Source organism: Petaurus breviceps, unplaced genomic scaffold (assembly GCF_028583685.1).
Source record: "Petaurus breviceps papuanus isolate PSGF00001 unplaced genomic scaffold, PetGlider_PUasm1.0 90823, whole genome shotgun sequence".
Classification (NCBI taxonomy): Eukaryota; Metazoa; Chordata; class Mammalia; order Diprotodontia; family Petauridae; genus Petaurus; species Petaurus breviceps.
In genome coordinates this window covers 4486407-4505055 of record NW_027187352.1, presented here as the reverse complement: position 1 = coordinate 4505055, position 18649 = coordinate 4486407, and the positions used below count along the sequence as shown (strand labels likewise).

General features: G+C 44.0%; 1 protein-coding gene across 1 annotated transcript in view; it reads left to right on the top strand.

The window, feature by feature from the left end:
* ARRB1 (arrestin beta 1) overlaps nt 1–16156 on the top strand; it is a 54821-nt gene extending 38665 nt beyond the window's left edge. The window contains exons 11-14 of the mRNA XM_069070769.1: nt 948–971; nt 4970–5040; nt 6866–6917; nt 9409–16156. Coding sequence (XP_068926870.1) covers nt 948–971; nt 4970–5040; nt 6866–6917; nt 9409–9517 — 256 coding nt within the window. The 3' untranslated portion in view covers nt 9518–16156. The remainder of the gene's footprint in view (nt 1–947; nt 972–4969; nt 5041–6865; nt 6918–9408) is intronic.
* The last annotated feature ends 2493 nt before the right edge of the window (nt 16157–18649 follow it).

The following is an 18649-nucleotide window of genomic DNA, read 5'->3' as shown; positions in this document are numbered from 1 at the left end:
CTTCCTTCCTTCCTTCCTTCCTTCCTTCCTTCCTTCCTTCCTTCCTTTCTCCCTTCCTTCCTCTTTATTCTTCCTATCTCCTTCCTCTTCCTCCTCTTTCTTCCTTCTTCATGTTCCTCTTCCTCCATCTCAGGCCTCATGGAGCCTTTCTCTTCTCGGGGCATGGAGTTTACCAAGTGAGTGATATGGCCTTGGGTCCTGCCCTTAGAGGCTAGGACAGTACAAAGTGGGAGGGGTCCCAAGCCAGAGGTGCTTCAAGGGGCATTCTTCCATCCAGATGTGAGCCAGGCCCCTCTGCTCCCTCTGGGTTCTTCCCTTCCTTAGACTCTTAGAGCTGGGAGGGACCTTGGGATGCTGAATGTCAAAGGTGGGAGAGATTTGGAATACAAAATTTGGACAGGACTTTAGATTAGAGAATGTCAGAGCCAGGAGGGACCTTAGAATTCCAAATATCAGATCTGGAAGGGCCTAGAACACAGAATGGTAGAGCTGGGAGGGTCCTTAGAACCCAGAATGTCAGAGCTGGGAGGGCCCTTATAACACAGAATGTTGGAGCTGGGAGGGTCCTTAGAACATAGAAAGTCAGAGCTGGGAGGGCCCTTAGAACACAGAATGTCAGAGCTGGAAGAGACCTCAGACCATGGAATGTCAGAGCTGGGTGGCATCTTAGAGATCATCTAGATTTTATAGCTTTAGAGATTAATTGATTGTCCAAGAACACATTGGGAATCATTGTCAGAGTCAGGAATCCAAAGAGTTTTGGACTCTTTGCACTCCAATTTTATTATCAATATCATGATTCCATATCTGACATAGAGAGCTAGCAGTCCAGGTCTCAACTCCCTCGTTTGTCCTCACTGGGGGCTACAGACGTTGCATGGATGATTTTGTTGGTCTCTCCCACTCTGAACTCTGCCTTCTTCTTTGTCTCCTCTGATCTGCGCCAGCCTGTTGGGAGATCTCGCATCCAGGTAACTCAACTCTTTATGACCCAGTTGCTCCTGAGCTGACCCAGGCCCATTCTCCCCCAGTGGCCAGACACCTAAGGCCTGTTATTGGGCCTTGGGCCTCTTGCATTTCTCAGAGGTCTAGGTGGGTCCAGGGGCTAGGTAGACCTGTGGTCAAGGTAGGGGGTCAGTCTGTGGTTCAGGCTACATGGGAAGTCAGGGACAGAGCTGTAGTTCATGACTCCTTAGCCTAGGGCTTGTTTCACTAACCTATGACCATGTAATAGACTTCAACTTGATTATTCTTTATATATATCCATCCGCTGAGGCCCAGCCCAGATGGTACATTCTTGTTGTCCCCAACTGAAAGTGATCTATCAATACCTTTAGTTTTTAGACCAGCAATACCCTAATACACTCCCCTCCCATTCCCAAACTGGTCCTTATAACAAAAGAAAAACAATTTTAAAAATTACCTGACATCATATGTACTTTTATATACCTGTGTTTCACATTCTTTGAGATCTTTTTCTCTTGAAATTCTTTCTGTTTCCTAGAACCAATATTTAGTGTTATTTTCATTTACATCATTATAGACCATGTGTATGTTGTTTTTCTCATTCTATATCAGTTCATTCAAGTCTTTCCATGGTTCTCTGATCTTTATATTCTTGTTTCATATATTGTAAAAATATCCCATTCCATTCAAAACCACAATTTGTTTGGCTATTGCCCAATTAAAGGCATCTCTTCTATTTCCATTTCATTACTGTGGTTAAATTAATCAGTTTGTGCTAAGGACTGTGCTAAGTGCTGGCAACATAAATAGCTAGCATTTATATAGCACTTTACAAATATTATGTCATTATTATGAAGAACAAGGCAGCCCTTGCCCTCAGAAAGCTAACACTCTGATGAGGGGATGATAGCTTAATAACTAGGGATTTACAAGATACTTATAGAGTAGATGGAAGGCAACCTGGGAGGCTTCCTGGTGAAGGTGTTGAGTTGAGTCTTGAAGGAAGGCAAGGATTCTAAGAGTCAAAAGGGAGGAGGGAGAGCATTCCAGGCACGGAGCCACAGGGAGCTGTTGGAGTTTACTGAATAGGAGGGTGACATGGTCACAACTGTCCTATAAAAAATCACTTGGCAGCTGGATAGAAAATGGTTGGGAGTGGCCAGAGACTTGAGTCTGGGAGCCTGATTCTAGAAGGCTATTGCAGTTGCCCAGGTGATGAGAGGTTGAACTTGAGTGTTGACTGTGGAGAAGAAAACAAGATTTGTCAAATGATTGGATGTATGAGGGTGAGTGTGTGTGTGGGGGAGTCTGAGATAACACTGAGGTTGCAGAGCTGGGAGACCAAGAGGATGGCAGTGCCCTTGATGATAATAGGGAAATTTGGAACAGGAGAGGTGGAGTTTTTGGGGGGAGGGGACTGGTAATGATTTAGCTTTTGGACATATTGGGTTTGGTATGTCCAGTTAGGCAGTTAGTGATGTGGGATTAGCGCTCAGGAAATAGACTAGGGTTAGGAATAGAGGTATAGGAATAATATATGCAATACTTGAACCCATCGGAACTGATGGAAATGACCAAGTGTAGAAAGCAGAGAGCAAATCAAAAAGGGCTCTGGAGGGAGCTTTTGGTGGGGGGCTCTATTCATAGTTAGTAGATGTGATGTAGATGAAGATCTAGGGAATAAAACTGAGGATCGGTCAGGCGGCTAGGAGAACCAGGAGAGTGAGGTGGTATGAAAACCCAGAAATAGAGGATTTCCAGGTGACAAGGATGGTTGGTCCACAGTGTCAGAAGCTGCAGAGAGGTCAAGAAGAATGAAGACTGAGTCAAAGCCATCAGGTATGGCAGCAGAAAGATCATTCGTAACTTCAGAGAAAGCTGCTTCAGTCAAATAATGAGTTTGAAAGCCAGACTATGGAGGGTTTAGAAGAAAGTGAGGAGAGGCAGTGGAAACATCCATGAAGATGGCTTTTTCAGGGAATTAGCAGATGAGAGGAGACATATAGGAAGAGAGTTGGTGGGGAGAAGGTAGAATCTAGTGAGAGTTTAGAGGAATGGCTGTTAGACTTATATTTGTTACAATTACTTTTATGCTTTAGATATTAGACTTTTATTTGAGAAATTTGATGTAAATATTTTCTCACTTTTACTCATATATTATCATACATTATATAATATAATAATATAACAGTATAACACATAACAATAAGTGTAATAATAAAATGAATATAATAATAAATGCAGTTATTGCAACTCCATTTATTTTGTTTTGCAAGAGTATTTTAAGTTTTATAATCTAAATTGTCTAATGTTGACTTTTGTGATCTACTCTGTTTCTTGTTTGGTTATGAATTCCCTCCCCTATCCTAGACTAGAAAGATCCCTTTTTTCTCTAAAATTTTTTTTATGATGTAATCTTATTTGTTAAGCTCATTTTCCACTTGGAAACTTAATTGTGGTATGTGGTGTAAGATGAACTGTTTCCTGCCAGAATACTTTCTAGTTTTCCCAGCATGCTTCTTAAACAGAGAATCCTTTACTTAGTAGGGTATAGTATTGCATTTATCAAACATTGGGATACTGCATTTAATTGCTTCTAAGTATGAATTACTTAGTTTTTCCCACTGATCTATTTTTTTAAACTTTTAAAATCAATACCAAATAGTTTAGATAATTATCGCTGCTTTGTAATATAGTTTGAAATCCAGTAATGCTAGGCTTCTTTCATTTCTTACTTTTTTATTACTTCCAGTTATGTCTCCTCCAAATAAATATTGTCATAATTTATATAATCTTCTAAAGTAACCCCTTGACAATTGGATTACTATGGTATTAGCTCTGTAAATTAATTTAGATACTAACTTTATTTTAATCATGTTGGCATGGCTCAACCATAAACAATGAATATCTCTCCAGGTATTGAAGTTTTCCTTTATCCTATTCTTTTTTCTTCTGCTTTTTGGAGGGGGGAAGGTAGGGAAATTGGGGTTAAGTGACTTGCTCAAGGTCACACGGCTCGTTTTTTGTGTTAAGTGTCTGAGGCTGGATTTGAACTCAGATCCTCCTGACTCCAGGGCCAGTGCTCTATTCACTGTACCACCTAGCTGCCCTCCTTTATCCTCTTTAATAATATTTTTCATAACATTTTTGCCTGGACCTCTCTTCTTTATATTTATTTTCCTCTCTCCTATCATTTTTATTTGTGTACTTGTCTCCCCCTCCCCCTTGCCTCTCCACCATTGTTGTTGTCCAGTTGTTTGGTCATGTTCAACTCTTCATGAACCCATTTGGAGTTTCCTTGGCAAAGACACTGGGGTGGTTTGCCATTTCCTTCTCCAGCTCATTTTACAGATGAAGAAACTTAGGCAAACAGGGTTAAATGACTTGCCCAGGGTCACACAGCTAGTAAGTGTGTGAGGCCTGATTTAAATTCAGGAAGACAAGTCTTCCTGACTCCAGGCCCAGCACTCTGTGTATTATGCCACCACCTAGCTGCCCTGTCCCTCTTAATTATAAACCCCTTGAGAGCAGAATCCAGGATATATCTATCTTTGTATGCCTAGCCTTAATTATAAGATCTCGTATAAGGCAGGGGCTTCATAAATGTTGGTTGAATAATTATGTAATGATTATGTACTAACCATCTCTCACATGTGTATATCCCTCTAGACGTTCTAGAATGTTTTCCTCATTCATGATCTCATTTATTTTTCACAGCAACCCTGGAAAGGAGACAGGGAAGGGGTTGTTTCTTCCATCTTATGGTGGAAGAAACTGAGGGTCAGACCTGGGGGAGAGGAGAGGAAATTACTTTCCCCGAGGTCATAGGCAGAGCTGGTACTCAGACCCAAGATGTCTGACTCCCAGCTGATTTATTAATGTTGAACACAGAAATATTCCCTCCCATTCCACATCCCCCCAATCTCAGAGGGAGGCCTGAAGGAGGGCTAGGCCAGAACAGTCTGTGGAACCTGAGCTTAGCTCATTTCTACGTATGTTTCAGTGATGTGGCTGTAGAACTGCCCTTCACCTTGATGCACCCAAAGCCCCGGGAGGAACCTGTGCGTCGAGAAGGTGAGTGTGTTTGTGGGAGTCTGGACTGGTTGGGTCTCATCCACTAAGCAGGATTAGAAAAGAGATAACTCCCATTTCTATAGTGCTTAAGGTTTCCAAACTTCTTTCCTCACAATAGCCCTGGGAAGTGCAGAGGGTGCAAATTTTCCCATGGATACACAGCTAAGTACTGATAGAACCAATATTCTCTCTTCAGTTCCAGCACCTTTGACTTATTAGTGGGAAGGGTTGCTGAGATGGAGATTTCTCCTACTTCTTCTTGGGGGGTCAGCCTAGGAATTACCTTGTCTCCATTTTTCATGTCCATCTCTGACCTATGATAAGATTAAGGCTGGGGGTGAAGATTACAGAAAATAGCACCGGGTAAATCATTGTAACTGGAAGGTGCCTTTCACTGCAGAATGCTAGAACCACAGCTAGAACCAGAACATAAGAACTAGAAGGGACTTTAGAACCTAGAAAAGAGAAAACAGTGTTAATGTAGAGCCAGAGGGATGAGATGGGGCCCAGAAATGACAAGTGTCTCATCAGGAATCCTAGAGCGAGCTGACTCTGGGTGCATTTCTAAGAGAAGATTCCTTTTCCTCCCCTGCCTTTCCATTCTAATATTATAGGGTCACAGATTTCGAGCTAGAAGGGACCTTAGAAATACTCTAGTTCAGCAGCCCTCTACTCCATTGTAAAAAAGGGGAAACTGAGTACCATTGAAGGGACTTGCTGAAGGGAATCCTGGTAGTACCAAGAGTCAGAGCCAAGATTTGAACCTTGGTCCTCTTAGATCCAAATCCAGGCTACTTTTCCCTATTCCATTCTGAGCTTCTTGAAGGGTTTAGCACAGGCCAGCTTGGAGGTAAGGAGTTGGGTACGATGACCTCTGGACACCTAACCCTTGGGATTCCAATGCTTTCAGGGATCATATTGAGGAGGGGTTCTCTCCATATCCCAACTCTTGCAGATCCTCCAGTCTCATGTTGACATTAGCTTTGGGGGTTGAAGTGGGGGTGGGTGGGAATGAGCCCTGATGTGGTACCATTCAGAGAGGGTCCCAGAAAAGGGGTTGTTTGTGATGATGCACTGCCCCAATTTCCCTGAAACACAGCATCCCCACCCAAAGAAAAGAAAAGAAAAAGTCTTTCTAATCCTGGAGCAGGAAAGAACTTTAAAGACCAGCTGGATGGAGAGCTCTTTACCTTTTTTTGTATCATGGTCCCCTTTGCAAGTCTAGGAACTGTCTTTTTTTTTCCCCTCAAGGCAAGTGATTTGCCTGGGGTCACACAACTAGTAAGTATCTGATGCTGGATTTGAACTCAAGTCCTTCTGACTCCAGGATTGGGTGCTCTATCCACTGAAACACCTAGCATCCCATGGAACTGCTTTTGAAATAATTGAAGGAAATACTAGCTTTCAGGTAGAGATCAGTGAAAATTAAAAATGTCCCCCCCCCATCCAAGTTCACAGATCCCCTGAAATCTCTCCATAGCCCTCATGGGCCCGGGGACTCTGGGTTAAGAGCCCCTGAGATAGGCCAGTGCCTTCATTTTGTAGGAGGGAACTGAGTTTCATAGAGGGAAAGGGACTTAACCCCAGGTCCTAAGCTAGTAGGCAGTAGTGTCGGAACTAGAATCCAGCACTTCTCACTTCAAGTCCAGCGCTCTTTTCACTAAATTGTGCTATCTGTAGACAAGCTATAGACTAGTCCATGCTTAGTTCCACTGCCCTCCCTTCCTTTTTCCTTCTCTGTGTGTGGTGATTGTTGCTGTGACTTGGGCAGCCAACCGTTCATGCATAAACTCACTAACTCCATGTCCTAACTCCCTGTGTTTAGTTCCAGAGAACGAGGCGCCCATAGATACCAATCTCATAGAACTTGATACAAAGTAAGCTGAACCCTGACTTTGGATGTCTTGGTGGGGAGGGGAGTGTGTGTGTGTGTGTGTGTGTGTGTGTGTGTGTGTCTGTCTGTCTGTCTGTCTGTCTGTGTGTAGTTCACCATCTGTGGTGGGAAGGAGAGGGAATGGCCTGGCTCATTGGCATATAACCTCTAATGAGTCAGGCCCATCTGCAGCTAACTCAGTGTTTCCCCAAACCACTTGGCCATTGCAGACTTTGGAGCCTGGGATACCAGATTGGTCTAAATAGAGGCTGCTCCCCTAAGATAAGGACTGTCTTTTACACAGTGCTTTAATTTACAAAGCACTTTCCTCTCATTAAGCCTTGGAGGTAGATGCTTGGTGCCTAATAAGTGCTTATTAAATTGAATGGTAATTTTATGTTGGAGTGGGAGTGGAGGAGGTTTAGGTCAATGATTTCATCCCAAGGTAAATGTCTAGCATAGAAACTGCCTGCATCCATGCTAGATAAAGCCTTTATTAAGCACTTTCTATGTCAAGCACTGTGATATAGTCTGGGGACACAAATATATGCAAAAAAAAGACAAATCTTTACCCCTGGGAAGCTTCCATTCTCGGGGGTCAAGACGACCCGTAATATGTCCTTAAAGAGTTGTCTTGGGGCACTGAATATTTAGTGAGTCGCTGAGCCCTCAGCAAAGGCCAGCTCCCCGGCCTCCATGCCACAGGGCCTCTTACATGGCGTTCCAGTGGGAAATGAACAAACAAAAATTCTGAACACTGAAGAATAACACCTATTATGGGTTATACTCAGATTTTGTACAAGCCAAGTCTTGGGAAGAAAGTGGCTTACCTTTAGACCAACACAGTATATATTGATGGAATCTATAAGTGGTGAGTGGGAGAATCTAGGGCTACCCCCTCCCCATAAAGATGGGGCAGAGGAAGTTTTGGAGCATATTTTCCCATGATCAGAATGCCATTTTAAGCATTTTTAGTCTATAATTTCAAACTTCATATTTTAAGGTAAGCGAGAATATGGCTCAGTATTGAAATTTTCTTGTTTCGAAACCCCAGGGTTCCAGTGGACACGGTTTGGGGAATGCTTGGTCTAACGCATCTGCAAGGAATCCTTCCTGGCCTGGCATGTCCAGCAACAAGCTTGACTTCCTGAACCCCTTAGCATGCAAGCTGGGCCCTCTCCTTTTCCTTGTGTCCTCCTGCCTGCTACTCCACCCTTTCCCCTGAGCTAGCAAAGCTGCAAGGAGACATCTGCTCCCACCCCTGAAGCCCTCCGCCTTGCCCACTCTGCCCTGCTTGGTTCTTGCTGGTACTGGTGCCTTTTAGGCCGTATTTTGGGGTGGTTTGGTGTTTTTGGTTTTTCCATGACTCCCAAGAATCAGTCCTGGTTTTCCCAGGAGTCACAGAATCTCAAGGGGTGCAGGGAATCTCAGAATGCATGTAATCCAATCTATATCTAAAGAGAAATCTCTCTGCTAATGTCCTTGACAAGTGGTTGCCCAGCCTCCACCTGAAGACTTCCAGGGATGGAGAATTCACTGGGCCAGTGGATGTGAGCTGAAGCTCATGGTGAGGGGAAGAATGATCACACCGATGAGAGATATTTGGGTCTATTTCCTGACAGCTTTTATCATTAGGAGGTTTCTCCCTTATGTTGAAACAAAACCCTCCTTTCTTTAACTTCCTCCCATTGCTCCATGTTCTATGTGCTGGGGCCAAGCAGAATGAGTCTGATCCCTTTTCTGCACCTGAGGCCTGTTGATACCCAAAGATTGCTGTAACATGCACTTTTCTTTGTCAGTAAAGTGTATACCCAGTCCCTTCAATTCAGTCTCAGGTGGCAAGGCTTCCAGTTCCCTTGGTAGCCTTCCTCTGGATGTGCTCCAGTTGGCCACTGTCATTCTTACAATGCTGTGTCCTGTACCAGATATAGTATTCTCAAAGTCATCTGTCCAGAGCAGAGGACAGGAGAGCTATCATTGCCTCTCCTAATGAAGCCTAAACTCATATTATTAGTCTTTCTGATTGACAGGCATTGTTGTTTGTGGTCTACTAAAAGCCCCAGACCTTTTTTCACATGGACTTCTCCCTGGTTACTCCAGAACATGGACACATGCATGCATGAGATGCACATTGTCAGGAATGTTGTAGAGAGGATTCCTATTCAGATGAGGTTTGAATTACTTGCCCTCTGGGATCCTTTCTGCCTCAAAGATTTTGTGATTCTCTCTTCCTATTTTGTTTCCACAACAGTTCACAATTGGTCATGAATTGACCCTAGGTGTCTATCCCTTCGACACCAGCTCCTCTCTAGCTTTCGTTATAGAAAGCAGTGTCTATTTCTGACCCACCTGGAGCCTATAGCCATGCCTGACCCAGGCCAGGGCATCTGCGTAGCCTGTTGGGTACCTTGCTCCCTTAGTTGCCCTGGCCTATACCCCTGTATGGATGTCCCTTCCCCTACTGACAACTTCTTTCCCCTTCTCTCTCCTGTCAGTGATGACGACATTGTGTTTGAAGACTTTGCTCGACAGAGACTGAAAGGTATGAAGGACGACCAGGAAGAGGAGGAAGTCCCAAACTCGCCACACTTAAACAACACATAAGACTGGACTCCTCTCGCTCTTCTTCTCCGGTGGTTCCTGGTTAACTCTTGTTAATTAGGTTGCTTGTTATCTTTTCTTCTTTTTCTGGTATTTCTTTCCCCTTCTGTTTTTCTACTTCTCCCAGGGGACTCCAGAGGACTTAATGTAGGACTAAACGTCAGGGATCTTCGCCATCTGGCTTTGACCCACTCGTCACCATATCACTGAGCCTCCCCAGTGGACACCTCATTTCCACCCTGGAGAATGAACGAATGGCTTACTACTCTTCTTCCAACCTTAGTCCATCCCAAGCCCTCTCTGGTTCTGCCTCTTCTTCGATCCCCTCCAGCCAGGCAGCCTTCAGTCTTCATATGGCCAGTCTCTAGGAGCTTCCCAGTCCACAGTCTTTGGATTGTGTCTCTTCTGCACATATTGGGTGGAATCCATCTGATGGAACTGAGTGTGTGAATGTGGAGTCTGGCAAGGGAGAGGGGGAAGGATTGCCAGTATATGTGTGTTTGGGGGGTGGGAACAGGGGGATGGTTCTAGGCACAGCTACTGAGGGTGTGGGAGGTGAAAGTTCTATCCAGTGCATGCTCAGAATGGCCAGTGAGACAACATGGTTGAACTGTGTTGGGGCAGAGAGATGAAGGTAACAAGTGGGGAGCCATTCACTGGGAAGAGCCAGCAGCTGGGCTCTCAGTTCCTCCATCCCCTTTCCCAGTATTTTGGTATTTTGGATAGTGATGGTGTTACAATGGCTCACCACGACAAACTGATATTCTTAGCAGCAGTTACCAAGTTAAATGCAGGTCACAAGAATTAGCACAAACATTAATATTGTCAGAATTTAGTCTCTTAAGTGATATATATCTTATATGTATTAGAGAGAGACAGAGGAAGAGAGAGAGCTGGATGTATCATTTTTATATTAGGATGGGCATTGCCAATGGTCCAGGAGAAAAAAAAGACCTTGTATTTGAAGTGAGGAGAGGAGGCAGGTCTGGCTCCAGAGTCCCTGGTAGCAAAGGAATCAGTCTTTGGGGAAGACTTCCCAGAGAGACACTTCTCTCCTCAGTGAGATGTTCATCCACCTTAGGACTGGCAGAGTGTTAATCTTCCATTCAGCAATGCAATGCAATGCAATTAAATTCAACAAGCATTATTAAATGCCTACTATATGCAAGGGATATAAAGAGAGAGGGAAACATTTCCTGCCCTCAAGAAACTTATATTCTAGTTGGGGGGGAGGGGGTGGAACTTACATTCTTCCATTTGGCTTATTAGTTACTGAATTGCCTTCAGATGATACATTGGGGCAGAAGGATAGTTGGTGTATGTGGTGGGTTCAGGTCTTGCCCAATTCTCTGGGAAGTCTCTGGTTGTGATTCCTTCTGTGATCAGGTCGGGGACACACAGATGAAGAGGACATAGCTAGTCCCTAGAAGAGAGCTAGTACCAAGACCCAAATCTTGGTTTTGTTTGCCTCTTCAGAAACAGAAGGATGTAATGTGGAAAGGCAGGTTTATTGCCTAGGACTTAAGAAACCTTGGAGTTCATGTAGTCTAAACTGACCCCTCCTCTCCGTTTTACAGATTAGGACAAGGAGGTTAAGTGACTTGTCCAAAGTCCCACTGAGTAATAAGGAATAGAACCAGGATTCAAACCCAGGGCCTCTGATTCCCAATCCACTATATTCTGGACAGGTTGCTGCCTTCCAAGAGTTTTCTCTCTGACTCCCTTGGGTCCAGATTTGGATTTCCAGACCAAAAAGTTATTTCTAATCCCCTGAGGTCATCGCCTTGCCAACAACTTGTGTTCTTTTGGGTTTCTTCTCTGAAAAGAAAGATATTACATTAGAGAGGAACCAAATGGATTCCTGTGGAATGGCTGTTCTCTTTGTCTACACCTATAGATTCAAGCTCAGCAGTTTCTCCATCTCTCTTCTCTTGGATCCTGGAAAGTCTCCAGAGCTGCAGTGGGAGAATTGGAGCAGAGGATGGGGTCTCTCTCAGTTGATTTAGAGATTAGAGAGAAAAAAAACTTTGACTCCAATACATGGAGTCCCTCGCAGTAGAAGGTACCCAAGAACCATCCAGTCAAATCTCTCATCCAGTTTGAGACTCTTCCCCCACAACCTTCATGCTGAGGTCACCTGGCATGAATTCACTGTCACAGTGTGGTAGAAATGACCCTGAATCCAGAGTCAAAGGAGCTCACATTTGAACCCATGAGTTTGAACAAGGAATGGATACCATATTTGGAGTAGTAACTAGGAACTTTTACACCTGGGATAAAGGAATAGGGAAGAGGTAGGGGTAAAAGCTCACCAGGAGTGTAATTACTTGGGGGGGGGGAATAGGGATAAAAAGCACAGTCTTGAATGGTATTGTCCGTATCCAAACAAATTTTGGTACCCTAATACAGATTCCTCTTCATCCCCCAGTTATATCTCTCATGTTGATTGATATAAGGGGTGCATTGGAATATAAGACCCCTGCTCCTTGCCCAGTAGGCATTGATTGCCACAGAGAATTCTGTAGTTTCTCCCTAAGCAGTATTTTGGGCCCCTGGGTCAGTATATGTTGTAGCCTAGCAGGTGTATCATCTTTTCATCTCCTGATTCGCAAGGTTAAGGGACAGAGAGTTCTCATAGCACCCCCCAACTCCAACACTTGTGGCACCCTCAATAAAGGGTAAGGAGCAACCTGACCACCAAGGCAGATTCCTCCAGAAGCAGCCAGAAGGACAAAGAACCTAGAGGTCTCATCTTGTTCTTGCCAGTTCGGACATTTTCGTGTGCCAACACACCCTTCCTAGGAAAATCCTTGGCAACCCACTTAAGACCTCTTCAGGAAGTTAGCACCATGTTTAAGGCCTGAGAACTGAGCATAGGGAGCAACAGAGGAGGAATGGCAGACAAAGTAGACGTCCACTTACAACTCTTCCAAATATTTCCTCCTCAGCTTCAAATTATAAGCAGTAATACTGGAGAGTTCACAGGGTCACAGACTTTCAACATTTATTAAGCACCTATTGTGTACTAGGCACTATTCTAGTAGTGCTGGGGATGCAGACACAAAAAGGAAGCAGTTCCTGCCCTCAAGGAGCTTACCTTCTATCAAATTTGGAAAATACCTCAAACCTGTACCTCTGCAAGAATCTCTCACCCTCTCACCTATTTAGTGGAAGATTTAGCAGAATAATTAGCCTTGAAGGTCTGCAGTAAATGGGACCCACCAAAACTCCATTTCACTTTTGGACAACTCTCATTGTTAGGAAGTAATTCTTATATCAAATTGAAATTTGCCTCTCTATGATTTATCCACAGGATTGGTTTTCTCTCTGACCTCTAGCTGAACCAATGTCTTTGACATGATAGCCCTTCAAATAATTAAGTGAAGAAAGCTGTCATTCTCCCCCCCTCCCCGATATTTTCCTCTAGGTTAAACAATCCAGAGTCCTTACCTATTATTAGCTAAACATGGTCTTTACTCCCTTTCCCATTCTTGAGTCCTGTGAGGACAGGTTAGGACATGGAACTGAACAGATCTTAGTGAACTGATGCCTTTTACTGTTGAAGATGAGAGTGCAGACTGAAGACCCCCTCAATGTGGCTGGGCATCCCACTGTGTATCAACTTCCAGGAGCAGAGAAGGCAGAGTAAGCATACTAGGAGGGAGATCTTTTGGTTTAGATGCTTGAAGAGACCGTTGTCTTGAAGACAAACAGCTAAGTCTTGCTTCTTGCCCTGAGGCCTCTTTGCAGAAGATTCAGCATATTGACTTTTCTTTTGATTCATTACTAAAGCCTGAAGTGTTCCAAAAACTATGTTTCTTCATGAAAACCTGGTCCTGATCCCCACTGGTCCACTTTCCAGTGAAGGACATCACCACTGTGCCAAGGTCACTGCAGTTCATGGAGAAGCCAGTGCCACTTGCACTGTCTGCAGAGGGAAATAGGGGAGCTGAATCAGATCATTAAGCTCCACAAAGTTATTGAGTACTGGCTCTATTCCAAGTATCTGCACCAGGTTGTGGGAATGCAAAGAAAAAGCTGAAATGGTCCCTGCCCTCAAGGAGCTTAGGTTCTATTGGGAAAATGCGGTGTGTACATGGATAAGTAAATGAAAGGTCATGTCAGGTACCTGAGCTTTGAAGGAAGCTACATATTCTACCACAGGTAGAGTGCATTCTAAGCATGGGGGTGGGGAGGAGTGGTGCTAACCAGCCAGTGCAAAGGCATGTCAATGAGAGATGCCATATGCAGGAAACAGCTACTAGTTTAGTTTGGTTGGAACACAAAATGTGTGAAAGCGGGCAACATGAAACCAGTCTGGAAAGGTAGGTTGGAGCAAGACTGTGAAGAGATTTAAATGCCAAGATGAGGTGTTTGCATTTTTATCTAGAAATAATAGAGGGCCACTGAAGATTTTGTGATGTCTAGGTTTTGGTGGCTTTGGAGCATGGATTGGAAAGAGGGAGAGCCTGGAAGCAGGGAGACCAGTCAGGAGGCTATTGCAGTGGTTTTTAAGTCAAGAGAAATGCCATGGGAGAACAGAGTGTGGAATTTGGATGTTCTCTAAAATGAAGAGGTTGACCTCAGTGGTCCTTTCTGACTAAGCCTATAAGGGAATAACTGGCCTCAATATGATTACCATCTCTTCTTGTTCTAATTTGACACATGCTTCCCTATGGCCAGTCCTGTCTTATCTCCGTGCCACTGCAAGGATGGAGGCAGGGTTTTGTCAACCTGTGTTTTAGGAGAGAAGCTTTGGGCCTAAATCACAGAGTAGATCCAAGAAGAGGGGAAACTAGATCCTATCCTGGCCCTGTGTTCTTTTTCCTGGACCACACCATGCATCTCATCAAGAGATCAAACAAATAGCACAACTTGATTTATCCTCATGGAAGAAAACGAATAGGTCATAAAAGAGTCAATCTAGTGCTTCTAAATATGTATTCATTGTCTTAGAATTCAAAAGGATCTGGAGGGCCTTCTGATCCAGTTCCTACCAAGATTGTGAACCCCACATCGACAACATTCCAGATAAATGTTCATCATTTTGAAGACCACAAGTGATTAATGTTTGCAGTTTTGCCCAGAGTATATTGGCTGATCCTCACAATAACCCTACAAGGCAGGTGCTATTATTATCCCCATTTTACAGGAAGTTGATGCTAAGAGAATGACTTTCCCAGGGTCACACAGCTAGTAAGTATGTAAGGCAGGATTTGAACTAAGCTCTTCCCGACTCCAGGTCCAGTGCTGTATTGACTAGGCCACCTCACTACCCGTAATTCTCTAAAACAGTCCATTCCATTTTTGGATAATCCCAATTGTTATGTGCTTTTCTCTTACATGGGAAAAAAAAATTCCATCTGTCTCTAATTTCTGCCATTGCTCCTAGTTTTATCTTCTGGAACAAAGTAGGACAAGTAAATCCCTCTTCTCCATGATGGATCTTCAAATACTTGAAGAGGGCCACCATGTGCTCTTCAGTCTTCTGACTATTCATCCCCAATTTTTTTTCTACTAATCCTTTTGTGGAATTTTCTGTTTCTTCATGATACTGTTCACTTTGTTCAGGACAAGATTCTGTTATTGTCTGCTAAGATGTAACTCTCGGGGCATTTGGTCTTGGCAGTGATCAATTGCTGTCAGTGAGAGGCCCATCTTATCCACCATCTGGGAAATGGATTTGAAAATAGCAGAGGGAATGATGGAATGGAATACTATGGTCACACAGGATTCTTCTTGGGGTGTCTGTCACCTGCTGATGCTGCTAAATTTATGTTACATGCAGACCCTATCCCCACTGTGCGCATTATACCATAAATTCATTAGAGAGACAGTACAACTTTTTGAAGTTTCAGCTCTTGTTGGAAGCAGCTGAGAAAGTATTTTGCCAAAAGTCCCATTTTCTCCCACTGATTTCCAGTCTACTTTGAGCATGAGCCTCCTCCTGTCTTTCATAAATTACAGCACCAACAAGTCTCCAATCATTCAACCAAACAATCGTTAAGTGTTTTCTATGTGCCAGGTACTGTGCTAATTGATGAGGCTACAAAAGAGAGAGACAACAGGCAAACCAACATGTACGTACACAATTTTATATACACACAAATGCACACACAGTGAATGAATGGATAAAATGTGATCTCAGAGGAAATGTACTGGGAGTAAGGGGAACAAGAGATAACTTGCAGAAGGTGGGGTCTGAGCTGACTTTTTTTTTTTTTTTTGCTTTTTGGAGGGGGGAAGGCAGGGCAATTGGGGTTGCAACTTGCCCAAGGTCACAGGGCTAGTAAGTGAGCTGACTCTTGACATGCTTTCTTCACTGCTCTCTCACCCTGGCCCCCATCCTGGAGTAGAACTGGGACTTCAAGGGGAGATTGTGTTAGATGGAAGGACAGCAGGGACAGATGCAAAGGAAGCTGAAGTCTTGTGTTCCTGAATGAAGGGAATCCTACCTATTTCCCTAGAGAGAAGCCGTGCCAGTGTTCCCAGTCTGCTTTGTTCCCATCAGGGATCTGGGCACTGAAAATTCCCAGCACATCTAGATTTGGATTTGAGTCCTGCAATATGCCCTCCAATGATTCTGCTTTGATATTCGTCGTCGTTTTTATTTGCTTGGATAAACAACTGCCCATTGCTTTATGTGTATGTACCTATTGGATGGTTTCTTTTGCTGCCCAAAGATGTTCTGGGCTTCCATTGCCAGACTCCCGTGATCTCTGACACAGCCACACTTGAGAGACTAGTATAAGTTCAGAGGGTGTTGTTCTGGCTGCAGCTGTCACTGATGGTTTCACACACTTAGGATTCCTTGGCTCTTTGGCATTCTCTGTGCTCAAGACCTCAGGTAGTTCAGAGTATAGCTTTAGTACACAAGACTTCCCTCACATAACACAAGGAGATATAGGAAGCAAGATTATTCACTGCTTTGACATTCTCTGTCTTCAGGTCCTCAGGCAACTCATAGCCTAGCCCAGCACATGAGGCTTTCTCAAGGTTACATCTAAGACGAGGGAATATGGGGGAAACTACCAAGGTACATGACTCCCTAGGGTTTAGAGAACCTTCCTCTTTTCAAAACAGTCAACTTTGAAGCCAGTGTAATGGGCCACTATTGAGCACCAGTCCAGAGGTTCTGAATCTCACTTTTTAATTTGCTGACTAAAAGCAACCTTAGAATGAAAGGTAGTTCTCTCCATAGGTAGCAGTAGCTGCCTTCCTTCCCCCACGAGTCGACTACCCTATCTCCCTGACATGCCTTGAAATGCCCACACTGGGCAAAAATACCTTCCATGTCCCCAGCCTGAATGGCTTGGGACCCTGCTCACAGACTGTAAAAGGAAGTCCTGGAGAGGCATTTCCTCCACTGCAACTCAAAAGACAAGTTAATATAACTCATCATGATTTCTTATCTCTGAAAAAAGTCCAAGAGGCTTTCCTAGATTTGGACCTTCTAGGTGGGGACCAAATCCAAGGCAGGTTCTCATTAAATTTCTTGTTTTGTTTGTTGGAAGAGCCTCAGGGACAATTATTCTCTTGAGGTTTTTACGCCTATGCCTCATGCTCGAGTATGGGCAGGCACATGCCACTCAGCACATGTAGTCACTCAATGCCTGTGCGACCTTGGGCAAGAAACAACCTCTCTCTGCTTCATCATCTCTCAAAGAAGGGGTTGGACTAGATGATCCCTAAGTTCCCTTCCAGCTTTAAGTCTAGGAGCCTAGGAAGGACTTAATCACAGGCTTTATAGATACATGCATGAGCATGCATGGCCCTAAACCCATACAGGGATGTACACACAGCTACAGTTACAGCTAGTCACAATCACATACCCGTCACACAAATGCAGCTAAATGGATAATCACACATGTAAGGAGAAAAGTGATCACATGTAATCTTGGAACATGGATTGAAGCGAATTTGTAATGTTTTTTATGTACCACACCTACAAAACTAGACAAAGTGGCATGCACAGATACAAAATTATGCACAAATCTGTTTTTGGTGATTCTGGCCAGCCAGTCCAGAAGCTTAGGTTGGGGTTTCTTGTGGGGGGAAAGGCTCAGCCCAGCTCTCCTTGGGGCTCTGAAACTCCTGGCAAGTCTTGGATTGTGTAGAGCAAAGTGATGGGGAGGAGGAAGCTCTTGTCTTGGTTTAATAGTTTCTACTTCATCTACCTGACTGATTTGAGCCCTGGAGAAGATTACCTGGCCTCAGTCACTGTTGGAGATGGAAGATCTCTCCTCTTAGGTCCTCATCTGTGCCTCTTGGAGGTACAGAGAACTTGAGGGGAACACAAAACTCTAACCACCAGGTATTAAGCAAATTTATTAAACATACTATGTACAAGGACCTGCTACTGGTGCCAGGGACACAGAATTCTGAATCCTACCCCAGGAGATCTCTCAAGACAAAAGTTTCTGATCACTGCCCAAAGGGGTAATTGGCCTGAAGAGGGTTTACCACCATCCTTGGTAATTCCTGACCTGAAGGTAAGCTCCAGGGGTGACAATGTCCCTGCACCCAGGGAGCCTCTAATCTGATGGAAGAACAGGACCCTGACCTTAGAGGGTTCCTGGCCTGATGAGAGACATGCAGCCTCCTCCACCTTCAAAAAACTAATGGTCTGAGGGGGTACAAAAAACAGGCAGATGTTACTTTAAGCAAAACTGAATATAAGAAATGCCATTATTTACACAAAAGAAATTGAATCTTCATTTAGCAGAATGACTATATTAGAGAAGGTTTCCTCACCTCTTCCTATCCCTATTCCTTTAGTAGCATTTTCCTAGTGCAGTTTAGATAGGATATATATATACAGTGTCCATTTCTGTACATGAATTTTGGCATAGCTGAAGGAGCATTGGATTTGGAGTCGGCCTGGGTTTGAATCCTTGCTCTGACACTTCACTATATGCAGGGCTTTGGGCAAAACCCATTCCTTCTATGGATCTCAGTTTCTTACCCTGCAAAAGGAGAGGATTGGACTTAGTGGTCTCTCAGTTCCAATCCTGAAGTCTGGTGACTTCTTATCACTCTTGAGATATGCTTATGGATGATTTGGAGATCACTCTGGGCTGAATGTCACAGCAAGTTCCTGCCAGTGAAGGAGGCCTGGAATTTGCCTGGTTGAGG